Source organism: Artemia franciscana, chromosome 4 (assembly GCF_032884065.1).
Source record: "Artemia franciscana chromosome 4, ASM3288406v1, whole genome shotgun sequence".
Lineage (NCBI taxonomy): Eukaryota > Metazoa > Arthropoda > Branchiopoda > Anostraca > Artemiidae > Artemia > Artemia franciscana.
In genome coordinates this window covers 4,437,225-4,459,830 of record NC_088866.1, presented here as the reverse complement: position 1 = coordinate 4,459,830, position 22,606 = coordinate 4,437,225, and the positions used below count along the sequence as shown (strand labels likewise).

Genomic DNA, 22,606 nt, shown 5'->3' with positions numbered 1-22,606 from the left:
AAAACTAAAAAAAGGCAAAAACTACAAAAAAAAACTAAAAACTAATAAAAAAAGTAAAAAAGCTAAAAAACTAAAAAAACTAAAAAAACTAAAAAAAGGTAAAAAACTAAAAAAAATAAAAAATAAAAAAAACTAAAAAAAAGGAAAAAACTGAAAAATAAGCTAAAATAAAGGTAAAAACCAATAAAAAACTAAAAAAAAAAGGAAAAAACTAATAAATGACGACACTCAAAGAGAAAGCGACCAGGACAAAAAACTAAAAAAAAAGGCAAAAACTACAAAAAAACTAAAAACTAATAAAAAAAATAAAAAAGCTAAAAAACTAAAAAAACTAAAAAAAGGTAAAAAACTAAAAAAACTAAAAACTAAAAAAAAACTAAAAAAGGTAAAAACTAAAAGAACTAAAAAAGAAAAAAATAAATGACGACACTCAAAGAGAAAGCGACCAGGACAAAAGGAATGTTCGATTAGCAATCAACAAAGCACCGGGACACAGGGAGTATAAATGACGACCAGGACACAAGTAAAAAAAAAAATTAACAAAACTAAAAAGAAGGTAAAAACTACAAAAAAACTAAAAAGAAAAAAAAACTAAAAACTAATAAAAAAACTAAAAAATCTAAAAATCTAAATAAACTAAAAAAGAAAAAAAAAGGAAAAAAATAAAGGAGAAAAACAAAACTAAAAAACGAATGTATATACAGACCGGTACACCGGGATACAAATGACGACCGGGACACAGGGAATATAAATAACGACCGGGACACAGGGACACAACTACAACGGGGACACCGGGGGAAACAGGGGGATATAAATGACGACCGGGACAAAAAAACTAAAAAGAAATAAAAACTAAAAACTAATAAAAAAAACTAAAAAATCTAAAAATCTAAATAAGCTAAAAAAGAAAAAAAAAGGAAAAAAATAAAGGAGAAAAACAAAACTAAAAAACGAATGTATATACAGACCGGGACACCGGGATACAAATGATGACCGGGACCCGGGACACAGGGAATATAAATGACGACCGGGACACAGGGACACAACTACAACGGGGACACCGGGGGAAACAGGGGGATAACCTGACAATCTATTTATATGCAAAGACAATGGGACAGCAAAGAATGTTGTATATTCGCAAGTTTTACGTAGTTAAAACCATATATATATATATATATCTATATTCACAGGTGGGACATAGGGACACAACTACAATGGCGCGTAACTATTATGGCGCGTAACGACTTACGCGCGCGGGGGGGCTTGGGGGGGGCGCGAAGCGCCCCCACCAACTAGGTGTTGGGGTGGCGCGAAGCTTCACCCCAACAGCTAGTATATATATATATATACTAGCTGTTGGGGTGGCGCTTCGCGCCACCCCAACAGCTACACCCCAACAGCGCCACCCCAACAGCTTTTTTTTCTTTTAGTTTTTTTGTAGTTTTTACCTTCTTTTTAGTTTTGTTAATTTTTTTTTTTACTTGTGTCCTGGTCGTCATTTATACTCCCTGTGTCCCGGTGCTTTGTTGATTGCTAATCGAACATTCCTTTTGTCCTGGTCGCTTTCTCTTTGAGTGTCGTCATTTATTTTTTTCTTTTTTAGTTCTTTTAGTTTTTACCTTTTTTAGTTTTTTTTTAGTTTTTAGTTTTTTTAGCTTTTTTACTTTTTTTATTAGTTTTTAGTTTTTTTTGTAGGTTTTGCCTTTTTTTAGTTTTTTCAGTTTTTTTTTTTAGTTTTTTATTGGTTTTTACCTTTATTTTAGCTTATTTTTCAGTTTTTTCCTTTTTTTTTTAGTTTTTTTTTAGTTTTTAGTTTTTTTAGTTTTTACCTTTTTTAGTTTTTTTAGTTTTTTTAGTTTTTTAGCTTTTTTATTTTTTTTATTAGTTTTTAGTTTTTTTTGTAGTTTTTGCCTTTTTTTAGTTTTTTAGTTTTTTAGCTTTTTTATTAGTTTTTAGTTTTTTTTGTAGTTTTTGCCTTTTTTTAGTTTTTTTAGTTTTTTAGCTTTTTTATTTTTTTTATTAGTTTTTAGTTTTTTTTGTAGTTTTTGCCTTTTTTTAGTTTTTTCAGTTTTGACGTCACCTGATCCAGTTTTTTCAGGTGACGTCACCTGATCCACGATCCACAGATCCACAGACAACTTATTTTTATATATATAGATAGTTTTTTTTTTTTTACTTATGTCCTGGTCGTCATTTATACTCCCTGTGTCCCGGTGCTTTGTTGATTGCTAATCGAACATTCCTTTTGTCCTGGTCGCTTTCTCTTTGAGTGTCGTCATTTATTTTTTTCTTTTTTAGTTCTTTTAGTTTTTACCTTTTTTAGTTTTTTTTTAGTTTTTTAGATGAAATTTTTTTTTAGTTTTTCCTTTTTTTCTTTTAGTTTTTTATTGGTTTTTACCTTTATTTTAGCTTATTTTTCAGTTTTTTCCTTTTTTTTTATTTTTTTTTTTTTTTTTTTATTTTTTTTAGTTTTTTACCTTTTTTTAGTTTTTGTATTTTTTTTAGTTTTTTAGCTTTTTTACTTTTTTTATTAGTTTTTAGTTTTTTTTGTAGTTTTTGCCTTTTTTAGTTTTTTCAGTTTTTTTTTTTAGTTTTTTATTGGTTTTTACCTTTATTTTAGCTTATTTTTCAGTTTTTTCCTTTTTTTTAGTTTTTTTTAGTTTTTAGTTTTTTTTAGTTTTTTACCTTTTTTTAGTTTTTTAGCTTTTTTATTAGTTTTTAGTTCTTTTTGTAGTTTTTGCCTTCTTTTAGTTTTTTTAGTTTTTTAGCTTTTTATTAGTTTTTAGTTTTTTTTGTAGTTTTTGCCTTTTTTTAGTTTTTTTCTTTTTAGTTTTTTTTGTAGTTTTTACCTTCTTTTTAGTTTTGTTAGTTTTTTTTTTTACTTATGTCCTGGTCGTCATTTATACTCCCTGTGTCCCGGTGCTTTGTTGATTGCTAATCGAACATTCCTTTTGTCTGGTCGCTTTCTCTTTGAGTGTCGTCATTTATTTTTTTCTTTTTTAGTTTTTTTAGTTTTTACCTTTTTTAGTTTTTTTTTGTTTTTTAGATGAAAATTTTTTTTAGTTTTTTCCTTTTTTCTTTTTAGTTTTTTATTGGTTTTTACCTTTATTTTAGCTTATTTTTCAGTTTTTTCCTTTTTTTTAGTTTTTTTTTATTTTTTATTTTTTTAGTTTTTTACCTTTTTTTATTTTTTTTAGTTTTTTTTAGTTTTTTAGCTTTTTTACTGTTTTTATTAGTTTTTAGTTTTTTTTGTAGTTTTTGCATTATTTTAGTTTTTTCAGTTTTTTTTTAGTTTTATATTGGTTTTTACCTTTATTTTAGCTTATTATATATATATATATTTAAAGAACCAGAGTTTGTATTTCCAGCAGTAATTGGATGTCCAGTAGATTACCGCAAAGTGGCTTGAACTCACATCCTTCGAATTCGAAAGAGAGTATCAAAGCCAATGTACTACGGTAACTGCTAGTACTTTTTGTATTATTGAATACTTGATTAATTTAAAGTGATTGGGGTATCTGTTTTAAGGTTTTCGAATTACTTTAATCTATTGTCAAAATATATTGAAATATTTGTGCAATTCTCAGTTTTTTTTTTAGTTTTTTCTTTTTTTAGTTTTTAGCTTTTTTAGTTTTTTTTTAGTTTTTTATCTTTTTATTTTTTTACGTTTTTTCTTTTTAGGTTTTTTCTTTTTTTAATTTTTTAATTTTTAATTTTTTTTTTTTAGTTTTTTCTCTTAGTTTTTTTTTAGTTTTTTACTATTTTTCTTTTTCGAATTACTTTTATCTATTGTCAAAATATTTCGAAATATTTATGCAATTTCCAGTTTTTACATTCTAGTTTGTTTTCTTTTATATATATAGAAGATATAATCTAGCGTAACGGACAGACAACTTATTTTTATATCTATATATCTATCTATATAAAAATAAGTTGTCTGTGGATGGATGTGTGGATGGATGTGTCAGGTGACGTCATGTTTCGGCTGACGTCATGAAATTAGTTGCCGTCATTTTTGCTTTGAAGGTGACGTCATTCAAGTTATATAAGACATATGTTCGCCGTCATGTTTCGGCTGACGTCATGAAATTAGCTGCCATCATTTTTGCTTTGAAGGCATCATTTTTGCTTTGAAGGCGTGACGTCATTCAAGTTATATAAGACGGATGTTCGTGTAGAATTCTATTAATGCTTAAGTTTATAATGACTGATGAAGATGCTCAAAGAGTCTATGCCAGAAAACTTGCTGGTGATAGAGAAAGTCAGAAAAGAAAGCGTGCCGAGGAACTACCAGAGCAACGCGAAAGCAGACTTGCTGCTAAAAGAGAAAGTGAAAAAAGAAAGCATGCCGAGGAACTACCAGAGCAACGCAGAAGCAGACTTGCTGCTAAAAGAGAATGTGAAAAAAGAAAGCATGCCGAGGAACTACCAGAGCAACGCAGAAGCAGACTTGCTGCTAAAAGAGAATGTGAAAAAAGAAAGCATGCCGAGGAACTACCAGAGCAACGCGAAAGCAGACTTGCTGCTAAAAGAGAAAGTGAAAAAAGAAAGCATGCCGAGGAACTACCAGAGCAACGCGAAAGCAGACTTGCTGCTAAAAGAGAAAGTGAAAAAAGAAAGCATGCCGAGGAACTACCAGAGCAACGCAGAAGCAGACTTGCTGCTAAAAGAGAATGTGAAAAAAGAAGGCGGGCCGAGGAATTACAAGAACAGCAAGAAATCAGGCTTGCTGCTGATAGAGAAAGTAAGAAAAGAAAGCGTGCCGAGGAATCAGAGCAATTTGAAAGTTATCGCCTGGCATTCAGGTACAACCCAGTCGATGATTATAGCTTGAGTAGCTGTGTTCAAATCGGGACAATGTCTAAAATTTGTCCCTATTGCAAGGCCTTGAAATTCAATGGTGAAACAATGGAATGTGTTGCGCCTCAGGAAAAGTTAAACTTCCTCTATTGGCTGCACCACCAGAGCCATTGAAGACTTTCCTTACTGGAACTACGTCAGAATCTAAGCGTTTTTTGTCAAAAATCAGACAATACAACTCATGTTTCCAAATGACGTCGTTTGGAGCCCAAATCGAAAATCCAGATCAATTTATGTCTACTTTCAAAGTAAAAGGGCAAATTTATCATAAAGCAGGGTCCCTTCTACCATTATTAGGCGAGAATCATAAATTTTTACAATTGTACTTCATCAGTGATAGAAATTCTGAATTGAATGCACGTTGCGAAACTTCTCCCAACGTTGAAAGGACAATCGTTTCCCAATTGCAACATCTTTTCCACGAAAATAATAATTTAGTGCGTCTGTTCAAAACAGCCATCGATTTGATGCCTACTGATACTCATAAAATTGTTATTTCCGCTGACAAAACGCCTCCTGGCCAACATGTGCGTAGATACAATGCTCCGACTATCGACGAAGTGGCAATCGTTATGGTCGGTGATCAGTTTTTACCTCGAGATATTATTCTACATAAGCGAAACGCCCAGTTGTTAAGAATTGCTGAAACTCATCGATGCTACGATGCCCTACAATATCCTATCATTTTTTGGGATGGAGCCGACGGCTATCACTTTAATATTAAATTGATGAATCCAGCCACTAACAAAGAAATGAATAAGAAATGCAGTGCAATGCATTATTATTCCTATAGACTAATGATTCGGCAGGATGATGAAAATTATATTTTAAAATGCCGTGAATTGTTTCACCAATTTGTCGTGGATATGTATGCAAAAATTGAATCAGAACGTTTGCTATATATCCGCCTGAATCAGACCAAGCTCCGCTCTGAACAATACATTCATTGCGAGATGCAGTTATAAATGACGGTAATACCACAAACGATGGAAGATTAACAATTTTACCTTCGTCATATGCTGGCAGTCCACGTCATATGCATGAATATGCTCAAGATGCTATTGCGTATGTTCGTCTCTATGGTCGTCCAGATTTATTTATTACATTTACATGTAATCAATCTTGGGACGAGATACTGCAGCTTTTACTTCAAGGACAATCGGCGGTTCATAGGCATGACATTACGGCACGTGTCTTCCGGCAAAAGTTGAAATCACTGATAAACTACCTTGTAAAACATGAAGTGTTTGGTTCAGTGCGATGCTGGATGTACTCAGTGGAATGGCAAAAACGAGGTTTGCCACACGCACATATACTAATCTGGCTACATAAAAAAATTACTTCAAACGAAATTGATGATGTGATTTCCGCTGAAATACCTGATAAAAATGTCGATAAGGGGTTACATGATATTATTGTAAAAAATATGATACATGGACCTTGCGGTGCACTGAACGAAAATTCACCATGCATGGCCAAAGGAAGGTGCACAAAGCAATATCCTCGACTTTTAGTACCCACAACAATTACTGGCAATGATGGTTACCCACAATATAGAAGAAGATCTACTGAAGATGGCGGTAAAACAGCAATAATAAAGAAGCGTAACGTACCACCATCGAAGTAGATAACCAGTGGGTTGTTCCATATTCCCCTTTATTATCCAAAACATTAATGCACATATAAACGTTGAATACTGTAACTCCGTAAAGGCAATAAAATATATATGTAAATACGTCAACAAAGGCAGTGACATGGCAGTTTTTGGCTTGCAGTCCGAAATCAAAGATTTCGATGAAATCGTAGAATATCAGGCTGGAAGATACATAAGCAGTAATGAAGCTGTTTGGCGAATTCTTTCATTTCCGATACATGAACGTAGTCCAGCTGTTGTTCACTTAGCGGTACATTTACAGAATGGTCAACGTGTTTATTTCACGGAAACCAACGTGCAACAAAGAGTCCTGAATCCACCGGATACAACATTAACAGCTTTTTTTTCGCTTTGCAAAAATGATTCTTTTGCGAAAAAACTGCTGTATACTGAAGTGCCTTCGTATTACACGTGGAATACTCCATCAGCTCCTACAGAGTTATGGGAAAAATATAAGTCAAAAATGTCCGAAGATATACTTCATCGAAAACAGTTAGAGACGTCAGACATGACTTTTGATTTTACACCAGAAATTTATAACTACACTTTAGTTGTTATAGAAGATATTTGCATAAGTATGGCAAACAAACCTCTTCAGGGTTTGGGAATGCCTTCACCTAACCGTATCGCTGCTGTTTCGACATGTGTAGAATTGGATCGTGAACAAAGTTACAGTACGAGTGATCTATTGTCGTATGTACAAAATAACATTTCCAAGTTAACGTCGGAACAAAAAGACATTTATGATACGATAATGCATTGTGTCGATAACAACGTTGGAGAAATTTTCTTTTTGGATGCGCCAGGAGGTACTGGTAAAACGTTTGTGATAAAACTGATTCTGGCATCAATTCGATCTAAAAATGATATAGCGTTGGCAATTGCGTCGTCCGGAATAGCCGCAACATTGCTGCCTGGTGGAAGAACTGCTCATTCCGCTTTGAAATTGCCTCTGAACTTGCATTCTACAGAAACTCCCACGTGCAATATTTCCAAATCATCTGGGATGGGTAAAGTATTGCAGCAATGCAAACTTATTATTTGGGATGAGTGCACAATGGCACACAAAAAATCGCTCGAGGCTCTGGATCAATGCTTGAAAGATTTAAGAGGGAATTCGAAACCCTTTGGCAGCACATTAATATTGCTTGCAGGAGATTTCAGGCAAACATTACCTATAATACCTAGATCAACTCCTGCAGACGAAATGAATGCTTGCCTGAAAAATTCTAATTTATGGGCACACGTAAAAACATTAAAATTAACTACAAATATGCGTGTCCGATTGCAAAATGATGACTCTGGTCAAACATTTTCAGATCAATTGCTAGCAATGGGAAACGGAAAGCTCCCAGTAGACTCAATTTCAGGACGTATACAACTACCTGCTGATTTCTGTAATTTAGTGACGTCCAAAAATGAATTGATTGAAAATATATTTCCGAATATTCTAAAAAATTATAAAAATAATAAATGGCTAAGTGAAAGAGCGATTCTCGCACCCAAGAATATAGACGTCCACGAAATCAACAATATTGTTTTGACCAAGATTCAAGACCAGGCAGTCCTTTACAAGTCAGTCGACACAGTTTTGGAACCAAATGAAGCGGTTAATTATCCATCTGAATTTTTAAATTCCATAGATCTTTCAGGGTTTCCACCACACGTGCTACAACTAAAAATAGGCGTACCAATAATATTGTTACGTAACATAAACCCACCAAAGCTTTGCAATGGCACTCGACTTGCCGTAAAAAAAACAATGGAAAACCTAATAGAGGCCACAATCCTGACAGGGCCTTTTGAAGGTGAGGCTGTTCTTATTCCTCGCATTCCCATGATTCCAACAGATCTGCCTTTTCAATTTAAAAGATTGCAATTCCCAATTCGATTAGCATTTGCAATCACCATTAACAAAGCTCAAGGTCAATCATTAGAAAAATGTGGTATTGATCTTAATACTGATTGTTTTTCCCATGGACAATTGTACGTTGCATGTTCGAGGGTCGGTAAACCTGACAATCTATTTATATGCAGCGAGAATTGGACAGCGAAGAATGTTGTATATTCTCAAGTTTTACGAAGTTAGTTGTATTTCGGAACAGACTGTTGTATATTCACAAGTTTTACGTAGTTAATTTGTATTGTATCTATCTATCTATCTATCTATATAAAAACGAGTTGTGTGTATGCATGTTTGTTTGTTTGTAAAAAGGACGTTTGCATATGACGTCATTATTAGTACATACGGCTTTGTATATGGACAGACAATGGGAAAGCCAAGAATGTTGTATATTCGCAATTTTTACGTAGTTTGAAACACATATATAAATCTATCTATATTCACAGGTGGGACACAGGGACACAACTACAATGGCGCGTAACTAATATGGCGCGTAACTAATATGGCGCGTAACGACTTACGCGCGCGGGGGGGCTTGGGGGGGGCGCGAAGCGCCCCCACCAACTAGGTGTTGGGGTGGCGCGAAGCGCCACCCCAACAGCTAGTATAAAAATAAGTTGTCTGTCTGTGGATGTGTGGATGGATGTGTGGATGGATGTGTCAGGTGACGTCACCTGAAAAAACTGGATTAGGTGACGTCAAAACTGAAAAAACTAAAAAAAGGCAAAAACTACAAAAAAACTAAAAACTAATAAAAAAAATAAAAAAGCTAAAAAACTAAAAAAACTATAAAGGTAAAAACCAATAAAAAACTAAAAAAAAAACTGAAAAAACTAAAAAAAGGCAAAAACTACAAAAAAAAAACTAAAAACTAATAAAAAAAGTAAAAAAGCTAAAAAACTAAAAAAACTAAAAAAACTAAAAAAAGGTAAAAAACTAAAAAAAATAAAAAATAAAAAAAAAACTAAAAAAAAGGAAAAAACTGAAAAATAAGCTAAAATAAAGGTAAAAACCAATAAAAAACTAAAAAGAAAAAAAGGAAAAAACTAATAAATGACGACACTCAAAGAGAAAGCGACCAGGACAAAAGGAATGTTCGATTAGCAATCAACAAAGCACCGGGACACAGGGAGTATAAATGACGACCAGGACATAAGTAAAAAAAAAAACTATCTATATATATAAAAATAAGTTGTCAAACTAAAAAAAGGCAAAAACTACAAAAAAAACTAAAAACTAATAAAAAAGCTAAAAAACAAAAAAAACTAAAAAAAAGGCAAAAACTACAAAAAAAACTAAAAACTAATAAAAAAAATAAAAAAGCTAAAAAACTAAAAAACTAAAAAAACTAAAAAAAGGTAAAAAACTAAAAAAACTAAAAACTAAAAAAAAATAAAAAAAGGAAAAAACTGAAAAATAAGCTAAAATAAAGGTAAAAACCAATAAAAAACTAAAAAAAAACTGAAAAAACTAAAAAAAGGCAAAAACTACAAAAAAACTAAAAACTAATAAAAAAAGGAAAAAACTGAAAAATAAGCTAACATAAAGGTAAAAACCAATAAAAAACTAAAAAGAAAAAAAGGAAAAAACTAAAAAAAATTTTCATCTAAAAAACTAAAAAAAACTAAAAAAGGTAAAAACTAAAAGAACTAAAAAAGAAAAAAATAAATGACGACACTCAAAGAGAAAGCGACCAGGACAAAAGGAATGTTCGATTAGCAATCAACAAAGCACCGGGACATAGGGAGTATAAATGACGACCAGGACATAAGTAAAAAAAAAAATTAACAAAACTAAAAAGAAGGTAAAAACTACAAAAAAACTAAAAAGAAAAAAAAACTAAAAACTAATAAAAAAACTAAAAAATCTAAAAATCTAAATAAACTAAAAAAGAAAAAAAAAGGAAAAAAATAAAGGAGAAAAACAAAACTAAAAAACGAATGTATATACAGACCGGTACACGGGGATACAAATGACGACCGGGACAGAGGGAATATAAATGACGACCGGGACACAGGGACACAACTACAACGGGGACACCGGGGGAAACAGGGGGATATAAATGACGACCGGGACAAAAAAACTAAAAAGAAAAAAAAACTAAAAACTAATAAAAAAACTAAAAAATCTAAAAATCTAAATAAGCTAAAAAAGAAAAAAAAAGGAAAAAAATAAAGGAGAAAAACAAAACTAAAAAACGAATGTATATACAGACCGGGACACCGGGATACAAATGACGACCGGGACACAGGGAATATAAATGACGACCGGGACACAGGGACACAACTACAACGGGGACACCGGAGGAAACAGGGGGATGTAAATGACGACCGGGACACCGGGACAGGGAATGGTCGATTAGCAATCACCATCAACAAAGCTCAAGGGCAATCATTAGAATCATGAGGTATAGATCTGAATACAGATTGTTTTCCCATGGACCATTATATGTTGCATGTTCAAGAGTCGGTAAACCTGACAATCTATTTATATGCAAAGACAATGGGACAGCAAAGAATGTTGTATATTCGCAAGTTTTACGTAGTTAAAACCATATATATATATATCTATCTATATTCACAGGTGGGACATAGGGACACAACTACAATGGCGCGTAACTATTATGGCGCGTAACGACTTACGCGCGCGGGGGGGCTTGGGGGGGGCGCGAAGCGCCCCCACCAACTAGGTGTTGGGGTGGCGCGAAGCGCCACCCCAACAGCTAGTATATAGATATATATCTTCTATATATATAAAAATAAGTTGTCTGTCTGTGGATGTGTGGATGGATGTGTGGATGGATGTGTCAGGTGACGTCACCTGAAAAAACTGGATTAGGTGACGTCAAAACTGAAAAAACTAAAAAAAGGCAAAAACTACAAAAAAAAACTAAAAACTAATAAAAAAAATAAAAAAGCTAAAAAACTAAAAAAACTATAAAGGTAAAAACCAATAAAAAACTAAAAAAAAAACTGAAAAAACTAAAAAAAGGCAAAAACTACAAAAAAAAACTAAAAACTAATAAAAAAAGTAAAAAAGCTAAAAAACTAAAAAAACTAAAAAAACTAAAAAAAGGTAAAAAAATAAAAAAAATAAAAAATAAAAAAAAACTAAAAAAAAGGAAAAAACTGAAAAATAAGCTAAAATAAAGGTAAAAACCAATAAAAAACTAAAAAAAAAAAAGGAAAAAACTAATAAATGACGACACTCAAAGAGAAAGCGACCAGGACAAAAGGAATGTTCGATTAGCAATCAACAAAGCACCGGGACACAGGGAGTATAAATGACGACCAGGACATAAGTAAAAAAAAAAAAACTATCTATATATATAAAAATAAGTTGTCTGTGGATCTGTGGATCGTGGATCAGGTGACGTCACCTGAAAAAACTGGATCAGGTGACGTCAAAACTGAAAAAACTAAAAAAAGGCAAAAACTACAAAAAAAACTAAAAACTAATAAAAAAAATAAAAAAGCTAAAAAACTAAAAAAACTAAAAAAAGGCAAAAACTACAAAAAAAAACTAAAAACTAATAAAAAAGCTAAAAAACTAAAAAAACTAAAAAAAAGGCAAAAACTACAAAAAAACTAAAAACTAATAAAAAAAATAAAAAAGCTAAAAAACTAAAAAAACTAAAAAAAGGTAAAAAACTAAAAAATAAATAACGACCGGGACACAGGGACACAACTACAACGGGGACACCGGGGGAAACAGGGGGATATAAATGACGACCGGGACAAAAAAACTAAAAAGAAATAAAAACTAAAAACTAATAAAAAAAACTAAAAAATCTAAAAATCTAAATAAGCTAAAAAAGAAAAAAAAGGAAAAAAATAAAGGAGAAAAACAAAACTAAAAAACGAATGTATATACAGACCGGGACACCGGGATACAAATGATGACCGGGACCCGGGACACAGGGAATATAAATGACGACCGGGACACAGGGACACAACTACAACGGGGACACCGGGGGAAACAGGGGGATAACCTGACAATCTATTTATATGCAAAGACAATGGGACAGCAAAGAATGTTGTATATTCGCAAGTTTATATAACATAGGGACACAACTACAATGGCGCGTAACTATTATGGCGCGTAACGACTTACGCGCGCGGGGGGGCTTGGGGGGGGCGCGAAGCGCCCCCACCAACTAGGTGTTGGGGTGGCGCGAAGCGCCACCCCAACAGCTAGTATATATATATATATATGTATATATTTATATTATATATATATATATATATATATATATATATATATATATATATATATATATATATATTTATATATATATATATTGTATATATATATATATATATATATATATATATATATATATATATATATATATATATATATATATATATATATATACATATATATATATATATATATATATATATATATATATATATATATATATATATATATATATATACATATATATATATATATATAAATATATATATATATATATATATATATATATATATATATATATATATATATATATATATAAATATATATATATATATATATATATATAATATATTATATATATATTATATATATATATATATATATATATATATATATATATATGTATATATTTATATTTATATATATATATATATATTGTATATATATATATATATATATATATATATATATATATATATATATATATATATGTATATATTTATATTTATATATATATATATATATATATATATATATTTATATATATATATATATTGTATATATATATATATATATATATATATATATATATATATATATATATATATATATATATATATATATATATATATATATATATATATATATATATATATATATATATATATATATATATATATATATATATATATATATATATATATATATATATATATATATATATATATATATATATATATATATATATATATATATATATATATATATATATATATATATATATATATATATATATATATATAAAAATAAGGTGTCTGTGTGTGGATCTGTGGATCAGGTGACGTCATGTTTCGGCTGACGTCATGAAATTAGTTGCCATCATTTTTGCTTTGAAGGTGACGTCATTCAAGTTATATAAGACATATGTTCGCGTAGAATTCTATTAATGTTTAAGTTTACAATGACTGATGAAGATGCTCAAAGAGTCTATGCCAAAAAACTTGCTGCTGATAGTAAAAGTCAGAAAAGAAAGCGTGCCGAGGAATCAAAAGAACAGCAAGGAAACAGGCTTGAGGCTAAAGAACGCAAAACCGCGCAGTTAGATGAAGATCCACCTGGACAGCGAGAGTCAAAACATATTAAAATTGAAAATGATAGCGATGATGATTGGGTTTGGGATTTTGACTTGGAAAAGGTCATCAATGACTACCAGATTTTAGTTAAAAAAACAAAGGTTCGGCGATATGTATTTCATAGTGAAGCTGAAAAATAAAGAAGAAAAAGAAAACTGAAAAAAGAAAAAAGAGAAATTACAGACTGGGATACCGGGACACAAATGACGACCGGGACACAGGGAATATAAATGACGACCAGGACACAGGTATTTAAGAATATCGTTCAAAGACAAATTTTTAATTGTAAGAAGACCGTTGAAAGAGAAATTTCTAATTGTAAAATGACTGAAAAACCTACAATGGCAACGGTACCACCATCGAAGTAGATAACCAGTGGGTTTACGGCCAACCTACCATCTTCAAAGATACCACGATAGGAAGACTCTACACCGTTCACCCCAATCAACATGAATGCTTCTTTCTACGCCTGCTTTTGGTGAATGTACCCGGTCCGACATCCTTTGAGTATTTGAGAACTGTAAACGGTACTATACATGACACTTACCGTAGTGCATGCCAAGCTCTGAATTTATTGGAGAATGACCAACACTGGGATAACTGCATCAATGACGCGTGCGAAACGTCAACCCCAAGTCAAATTCGTACACTTGCTCTCCATCAGCTCCTACAGAGTTATGGGAAAAATATAAGTCAAAAATGTCCGAAGATATACTCCATCGAAAACAGTTAGAGACGTCAGAAATGACTTTTGATTTTACATCAGAAATTTATAACGACACTTTAGTTATTATAGAAGATTTGTGCGTACGTATGGCAAACAAACCTCTTCAGGATTTGGGAATGCCTTCACCTAACCGTATCGCTGCTGTTTCGACATGTGTAGAATTGGATCGTGAACAAAGTTACAGTACGAGTGATCTATTGTCGTATGTACAAAATAACATTTCGCACCCAAAAATATAGACGTCCACGAAATCAACAATATTGTTTTGACCAAGATTCGAGACCAGGCAGTCCTTTGCAAGTCAGTCGACACAGTTTTGGAACCAAATGAAGCGGTTAATTATCCATCTGAATTTTTAAATTCCATATATCTTTCAGGGTTTCCACCACACGTGCTACAACTAAAAATAGGCGACCCACCAAAGCTTTGCAATGGCACGCGACTTGCCGTAAAAAAAACAATGGAAAGCCTAATAAAGGCGACAATCTTGACAGGGCATTTTGAGGGTAAGGCTGTTCTTATTCCTCGCATTCCCATGATTCCAACGGATCTGCCTTTTCAATTTAAAAGATTGCAATTCCCAATTCGATTAGCATTTGCAATCACCATTAACAAAGCTCAAGGTCAATCATTAGAAAAATGTGGTATAGATCTTAATACTGATTGTTTTTCCCATGGACAATTGTACGTTGCATGTTCGAGGGTCGGTAAACCTGACAATCTATTTATATGCAGCGATAATTGGACAGCGAAGAATGTTGTATATTCGCAAGTTTTACGCAGTTAATTTGTATTGTATCCATCTATCTATCTATCTATATAAAAACGAGTTGTGTGTATGCATGTTTGTTTGTTTGTAAAAAGAGCGTTTGCATATGACGTCATTATTAGTGCATACGGCTTTGTATATGCACAGACAATGGGAAAGCCAAGAATGTTGTATATTCGCAATTTTTACGTAGTTTAACTCCTGCAGACGAAATGAATGCTTGCCTGAAAAATTCTAATTTATGGGCACACGTAAAAATATTAAAATTAACTACAAATATGCGTGTCCGATTGCAAAACGATGATTCTGGTCAAACATTTTCAGATCAATTGCTGGCAATTGGAAACGGAAAGCTTCCAGTAGTGGGAAAGCCAAAAATGTTGTATATTCGCAATTTTTACGTAGTTTGAAACACATATATAAATCTATCTATATTCACAGGTGGGACACAGGGACACAACTACAATGGCGCGTAACTAATATGGTGCGTAACGACTTACGCGCGCGGGGGGGCTTGGGGGTGCGCGAAGTGCCCCACCAACTAGGTGTTGAGGTGGCGCGAAGCGCCACCCCAACAGCTAGTATATATATATATATATATATATATATATATTATATATATATATATGTGTGTGTGTGTGTGTGCATAAGTAATTACTTTTGCTATATATTTTCACGGCTTAACGTCACAGTCCTAAAAGCATCGTAATTTTAAAACAATTAAAGAGCGGTTTCAGAAAGTCATGGTTTACATGTATTAATAGACCTTGGACGGATGAAGGGAACAAAAATGTCCTTTTTGTAATGTTCTTAGTGCTTTAGGCCATTTTTTTCAACTGATTGACAAGTTGTGAGTCAAAATATTTTTCAGTAGGAATCCCTTAAGTTGGGTTAAATGATTCTGAACTTGACTGATCTATAACCAAAGTTCTCTGTTTACCAGCACATGCCATTTGCGCAATACATGCCCTCCTCCCCCTATGAAGCTTTGCTGTATGATTATATCTACCCAAATATTAACATTTTTTTGTCTAAATAGTATTTGTCCGATTTTAATAACCCAGAGAATCAGAAACAACAGTTTAATCCAATGGCGTCAGTTTGGGCACAGGATAGTCTGTGCCCTCACTATAATTTGCTCCTTCCCAAATATATTTTGATATTTTTGTTTGGGGTGGTGGTGGTGGTTTTATTGGAATATGCCTATAAAAACATAGACCCCCCCCCGTCCTTGTCGATACAGCTAGTTTTATCCTCTTTCCGTCTATCTCTCTGTCTAAAAACTTCGTTTTCATATTATTTTAATATACTTATACTTTACAGGACAAAGAAAAGCTATTGCTATTGGCCTCAAATAATCCAGAAGGAAAAGCATATTATCAAAAGTTCGTATTGGATGATTGCAGAAGTTTATTGCATATTTTGGAAGATTTTCCGTCATGTAAACCTCCATTGGATATGGTGTGTGAGTTGCTGCCACGATTACAAGCAAGATTCTACTCTATTTCATCGTCACCCAAGGTAAATAGCAGTAAAGGTCACACTGCCTTTCCATATCAAACAAACACAACTTAGAAACAATAGGGAAATTTTTCCAAGACAGTGGAATTCAATTCAGTGGATATTTCGGCCCTATGCCCAAGGGCCATCTTCAGCACAACACTAGAAAAAATAATTATGCATATAAAAACTTACATTAAAATGTGATAATTGAACTAAATTGTTAAAAAAAAAAAATTTAAACAGCCCTGGCATCCTTAATTGAACAAAGTTCAACCAGGAAGTCTTGGTTGAACTTCGTTGAAGCAAGGATGCTAGGGCTGAATTGAATTCCACTGTCTTGGAAAAAAAATTTCCCTATTGTTTGTAAGTTGTGTTTGTTTATCACCATCAAATCGAATTCTACTCTATTCGATAGATCACCATCATGCATCGAATTTATCAATAAAGTTTATCTTCAATGTCATAGGAACGGGTAAAATATTACCTTGACACTTTGAGAGCCACTACTGCTACTACTACTATTACTACAAATTTTACTGTGGCTGCGACTATTATTGTAATTATTTCTAACTGCAAGAACTTGAAATTATGACTTTTAAAACTTGTAACTGCTACTACAGTTACTTATAACTACTTTCTTGAAAATGTTGAGGTAGATGTTGCACAAAATCAAAATACACTAAGTTCGTGTTTATTATCAAAAGAGCAGCATCGGCAATATCTACGGAACAGCTGGGTCATTACGTTTAAATTTTCAATGCATAGAAAACAGTGCTTTTGCTTCGCCTTGTCCTTTTAAGACCCCCTCAACACTAATCAAAATAATGAAAATACAGTTTGTTCAAGGTAGTCAAAAGGTCTAATAACTTTGCTTCTTTGAATATTATTTCCCCCACAGCCCCCTGGAAAAAGATTGTAAATTAGTTTAGGTGCCAATTTTTTACATACAATATTTATTTATGGGAAAGAAAGAGAATATTTGATCCTGAACCTGTTAAAAAAGGCTTAGCATGTTTGAGCATTAAACCCCATTAGGTGTCTGAACAGATTGGAAACTTGTTCGTAAAATGATAAATTAGCGCCAGCCAGTGGTATGCCGCCATAGTGAAATTGTTGGCGTGCCACCATTCTCCCTAAAAGTAAGTTTTTCGCCACCCAAAAGAAAACAGACAAGGTTTCAGGGTCTAAACTTGTCCCTTTTCGAACAATGACTTTAGTAACACTTATAACAGCTTATGGACTTCAAGAGCAATCAGTATAAATTATAGGAAAGAATGGATACCAGAATCTGTAAAACTGATGACCAGATGACCATCAGTATTTATCAACACTTTCGTCGTATAGAGTGTAACTCAAGCATCTATTCTCGATTAAAAAATCTGATTAATTTACTGGTTTATTTTAATCATGTAATCCTTAGACTACAACGCCTCCATTGAAGAAAAAAAAAATGCAAATTCATATGAACAGTTAATGTCCTATTTTGAATGTAGGTTCCAAAAGGACCTGTACCTGAAGACTATACTATTTAAAATCCATACTTGGTAAATATTGAACTTTATTGTATATCTTGGCATGTTTCCCATCTTAAAGACCTCTACTGGATATTTTGTGCGAGTTACTCTGCAATTACAATCCATTTACTATTATATTTCATCACCATCTAAGCTAATAAATATTTTTAAATTAAGGTGTTCCACGAGGAGCTATGTCTAATTGACCAACACTGAGTAATTTATTATCTTTTACAGCTTCTACAATAAAGACACCATGAAAAACGAGTTTGAACTTTTTATGTACCGTATCACAAACCGACTAATTTTTACGTCACAAATGTCACGTCACAAGTGTCACGTCATGTCACATCATGGATTTGAAGCTATAATAATAAATACCATAAATACCTTGTGTTTGGAATTTGTGTGTAATGTTATTTTCTAAGAGAAAGTAAAAAAAAAAGGAAAAAAAGAAAAGGAAAATTTAAGAAAATAATATGTAAAAAAAAAATCTCAATTTGAAAAATAGATGGACGTAAAAGAAGATGAAGAAAACAAATGAAAGACCCCACCAAAGACAAGGCACTGTTCAGCCATATTCTTTTTTGGTCACCTTTGACTTAAGAAGTGCTTATCATTTAAGAAGCACGTAAAAAATCTGTAAGAAGTACAAAAGAATTGTTTATCGTTCATCTAAAAAGAAAGGGTGTATCCCATTTTTTTCTTCGGAGTTTTACGAAATTAAACGTGAATCCAACGTGAAAATATTCAACGCGAAATTACTAAAAAAAAAACATGGACGTGAAGATAAAGATGGATTAAAATTTTTTGTAGGAACAAGTTTTGCTCAGACTTTAAACGGGGAAAAAATTATTAAGTTAAAATATGTAACTTAAATTACCAAGAACAGTAAAAAAGAAATATGTTTGTTTAAACTAGTTAAATGGAAACTTATACATGAGCCGTACGTTGGCCGTAGGCCGTACGTCGAGTGGTTGGCACGCTAGACCTGAAGTCCCATGTCCGTAAGGACAGCGGTTCGAGTCCTGGTATCGAAAAATTGATGTTCTAGGGCCATAGGCAGCTACGCAAGAAGGGGAGGGAGCTAAGGGTCCATGCCTTCAATAAAAAAGAAAAAAATCCGTGTCGTTGAATTTTCCATGCTTCTCCTACACTTATTCGTTTTTATGGCACTTGGTATTAACCAAGTGACATATAGCAATCGCAAATTCTGTCGGTCTGTCGGTCTATTGGTCCCGGTTTTGCTACTTTAGGCACTTCCAGGTAAGCTAGGACGATGAAATTTGGCAGGCGTATCAGGGACCGGACCAGATTAAATTAGAAATAGTCGTTTTCCCGATTTGACCATCTGGGGGGGGGGAGTGGTGGCCCGTCAATTCGGAAGGAATAGAAAAATTGAAGTATTTTTTACTTACGAACGGTTGATCAAATCTTAATGAAATTTGATGTTTGGAACGATATCATGTCTCAAAGCTATTATTTTAAATCCCCACCGGATCTGGTGATATTGGAAGGAGTTGGGAGGAGGAAACCTAAAATCTTGGAAAACACTTAGAGTGGAGGGATCCGGATGAAACTTGGTGGGAAAAATAAACACAAGTCCTAGATACATGATTGACATAACCGGAACGGGTCCGCTCCCTTTGGTGGATTCGGGGAGGGGGTAATTTTGAAAATTGAGGTTTTTGTAACTTACGAAAGGGTGACCAGATCTTAATGAAATTTAATATTTAGAAGGATCTTGTGCTTTAAGGCTCTAATTTTAAATTCCGACCAGATCCTGTCACATTGGGGGGAGTTGGAGGGGAAACCGGAATTCTTGGAAAACGTGAAAATTGGGGTATTTTTATCTTACGAATAGGTGATCGGATCTTAATGAAATTTGATATTTAGAAGGAATTCATGTCTCAGAGCTCTTATTTCAAATCCCTACCAGACCTTTTGACATTGGGGGAGTTGGAGGGGGAAATCTTGGAAAACACTTGGAGTGGAGGAATCGGAATGAAGCTTGGTGGATAGAATAAACAAATGTCCTTGATACGTCATTGACAGAATATTACTGGATTCGCTCTCTTTGGGGGAGTTGGGGGGAGGGGTTCAGTGATTTGGCGAGTTGGGTGCTTCTGGACGTGCTAAGACAATGAAAATTGGTAGGCGTGTCAGGGAGCTGCACAATTTGACTTGATAAAGTCGTTTTCCCAGATTCGACCACCTGGGGGGCTAAAGGGAGAGGAAAAATTAGAAAAAAAATAGGTATTTATAACTTACGAGTGGGTGATCGGATCTTAATGAATTTTGATATTTAGAAGGACATCGTGACTCAGAGCTCTTATTTTAAATCCTGACCGGCATTAAGCCTCTTATTTTCCTTTTTAAATCAATTTATTGATTCATAGAATTTTGTTAGAGCTCATACCATATGATCTCTTGGCTCTTAGCTCTTCTTGCCTCGTCACAAGTGCCATATGAGCTCTTAGCCCTTGTCTATTTTGTCCCCACCCTCTTCCCCCTCCCGTCACATAAAGCAAATTCTCGCGTATATCTATGAGCCTGCTATGATACACAACAAATGAACAAACACAAACATAGTAAAAACAGAGATAGAAAAAGTGGTAGAACAGCAAAGACTATATTTGCAAAAATGAAGAGCTTCTAAAAAAAATATCCAAAACAAAGAAAATAAAAGAGGAGTAAACCTTCATAAGATATTTAAATCTGCGAAATAATTTTTGGTTTGGAACTGTGGTCAGCGATCTTACTCTGTAAGCTTATTCAGTTTCGAACTAGCTCCAAATGGGTACCTAGATTTATCAGGGAAAAACAAAGGAAGTGTCGGATGATTTGACCACGCTTTGTACTTCTGGCCAAAGGCAGAGAATGAGGAGATCGGTATCTGCGCTACTGTTGGTCATATGGTCAGCATTGGTCATCGTACCATTGGTCAACATGCGAAAAAGTTTAGTTAATGTAACTTATGCGGCTATATAAAAAATTTGGAAAGATCAAGAGTTCAATTTTTATTGAAAGGACTAGGTTGACTATGGAAAGGATTAGAAGTTATTTAGCTTTTGGTAGTGCCAAATTTGAAATGAACAGACGTGGGTTGAAAAATAGCACTAAATGAGATAAAAACATGCGGCACTAAAAAGTTTAAAAAGGTGTGGATTCCTTTGAAGGTATGTTTTTTTTGTTAATCAACAAAATACTAACTTTTGAATTTGACGGACGAAAAATGTTGTTAAATTTAATGAATTAGCTTTGCTTATTCAATTTAAAGCTGCTATGTGGCAACACTGACAAAAATGTAATACTGCCCTAAAAACTTCATAATTATGAAAAAAATTCAAAGGCGGTTTTTAGGTATGAATAGACCAAGAGCAAGGTATTTTTATTTGATGTCCTTGGTACTTCAATAACTTCAACAACTTTATAATTAAATTTTAAGAATTTAATAACTTTAAAAATTTGGTATATAGTGCATATACTAATAGAAGGAAAAAAGCTAGAAAATATTACCATTGGTATTTAGGTTGAATATATGAATTGTAGTTAGAGTGGTATCTTGCTGAAGGTTTGTACCTACAGACTATGAGGAAGTTAATTCATTAAATTTGTTAATTTTAATTAATTATGAAATAATTCACAGCGCTGGATTCTAGTGGTACATGTTTTTTATTTACCTTTATTGTTGAGAAAAATCCCGTTTTATCTATCAACTCTGTTTATTATTACTTATTGTTTGTTTATTTGTTATTTCATTTGTATGCAGTTTATTTTCTTACTATTTATTTTTTTAATTAATTTCATCAGTTAATTTTATTTATTTATCACTTTGTTATTATAATTGACTTGATTAACTATAATTAACTTATCTGTAATTCTTAATTTTTTTATAACGGACTATTTATTGTTTGTTTATTATTTATTTATTATTGTTTCTTCAGTAGATAAAATCATTTTAGGTGATGAAATAATGATGAGATAATGAAACATCTTTCGTCTCAATCGCTCTTACTCATATTTTCTTTTACCTTTTATGGTGCATGTACTTGCAAATATCGTTAACAGAAATAATTTATAATATTAATAACTTCTTTATGACCCCTTATGAAAAACCAGAAGTGAAGTGATACAGAGAAAACACAAAACTTGTTGTAAGTAAAATCTAAAATAAGCTACAACTACAAGCCTTCATTTCATTTGAGTTATAATTGTCCATGGGAAAAACAATCTGTATTCAGATCTATACCTCATTATTCTAATGATTGCCCTTGAGCTTTGTTGATGTTGATTGCTAATCGAACATTCCCTGTGTCCCTGTCGTCATTTATATATCC

The 22,606-nt window shown here is 32.7% G+C and overlaps 1 protein-coding gene across 1 annotated transcript in view; it reads left to right on the top strand.

The window, feature by feature from the left end:
* LOC136025880 (NADPH--cytochrome P450 reductase-like) overlaps window positions 1–22,606 on the top strand; it is a 116,208-nt gene that overhangs the window by 70,308 nt on the left and 23,294 nt on the right. The window contains exon 9 of the mRNA XM_065701921.1: window positions 16,573–16,770. Within this exon, the coding sequence (XP_065557993.1) occupies window positions 16,573–16,770 (198 nt within the window). The remainder of the gene's footprint in view (window positions 1–16,572; window positions 16,771–22,606) is intronic.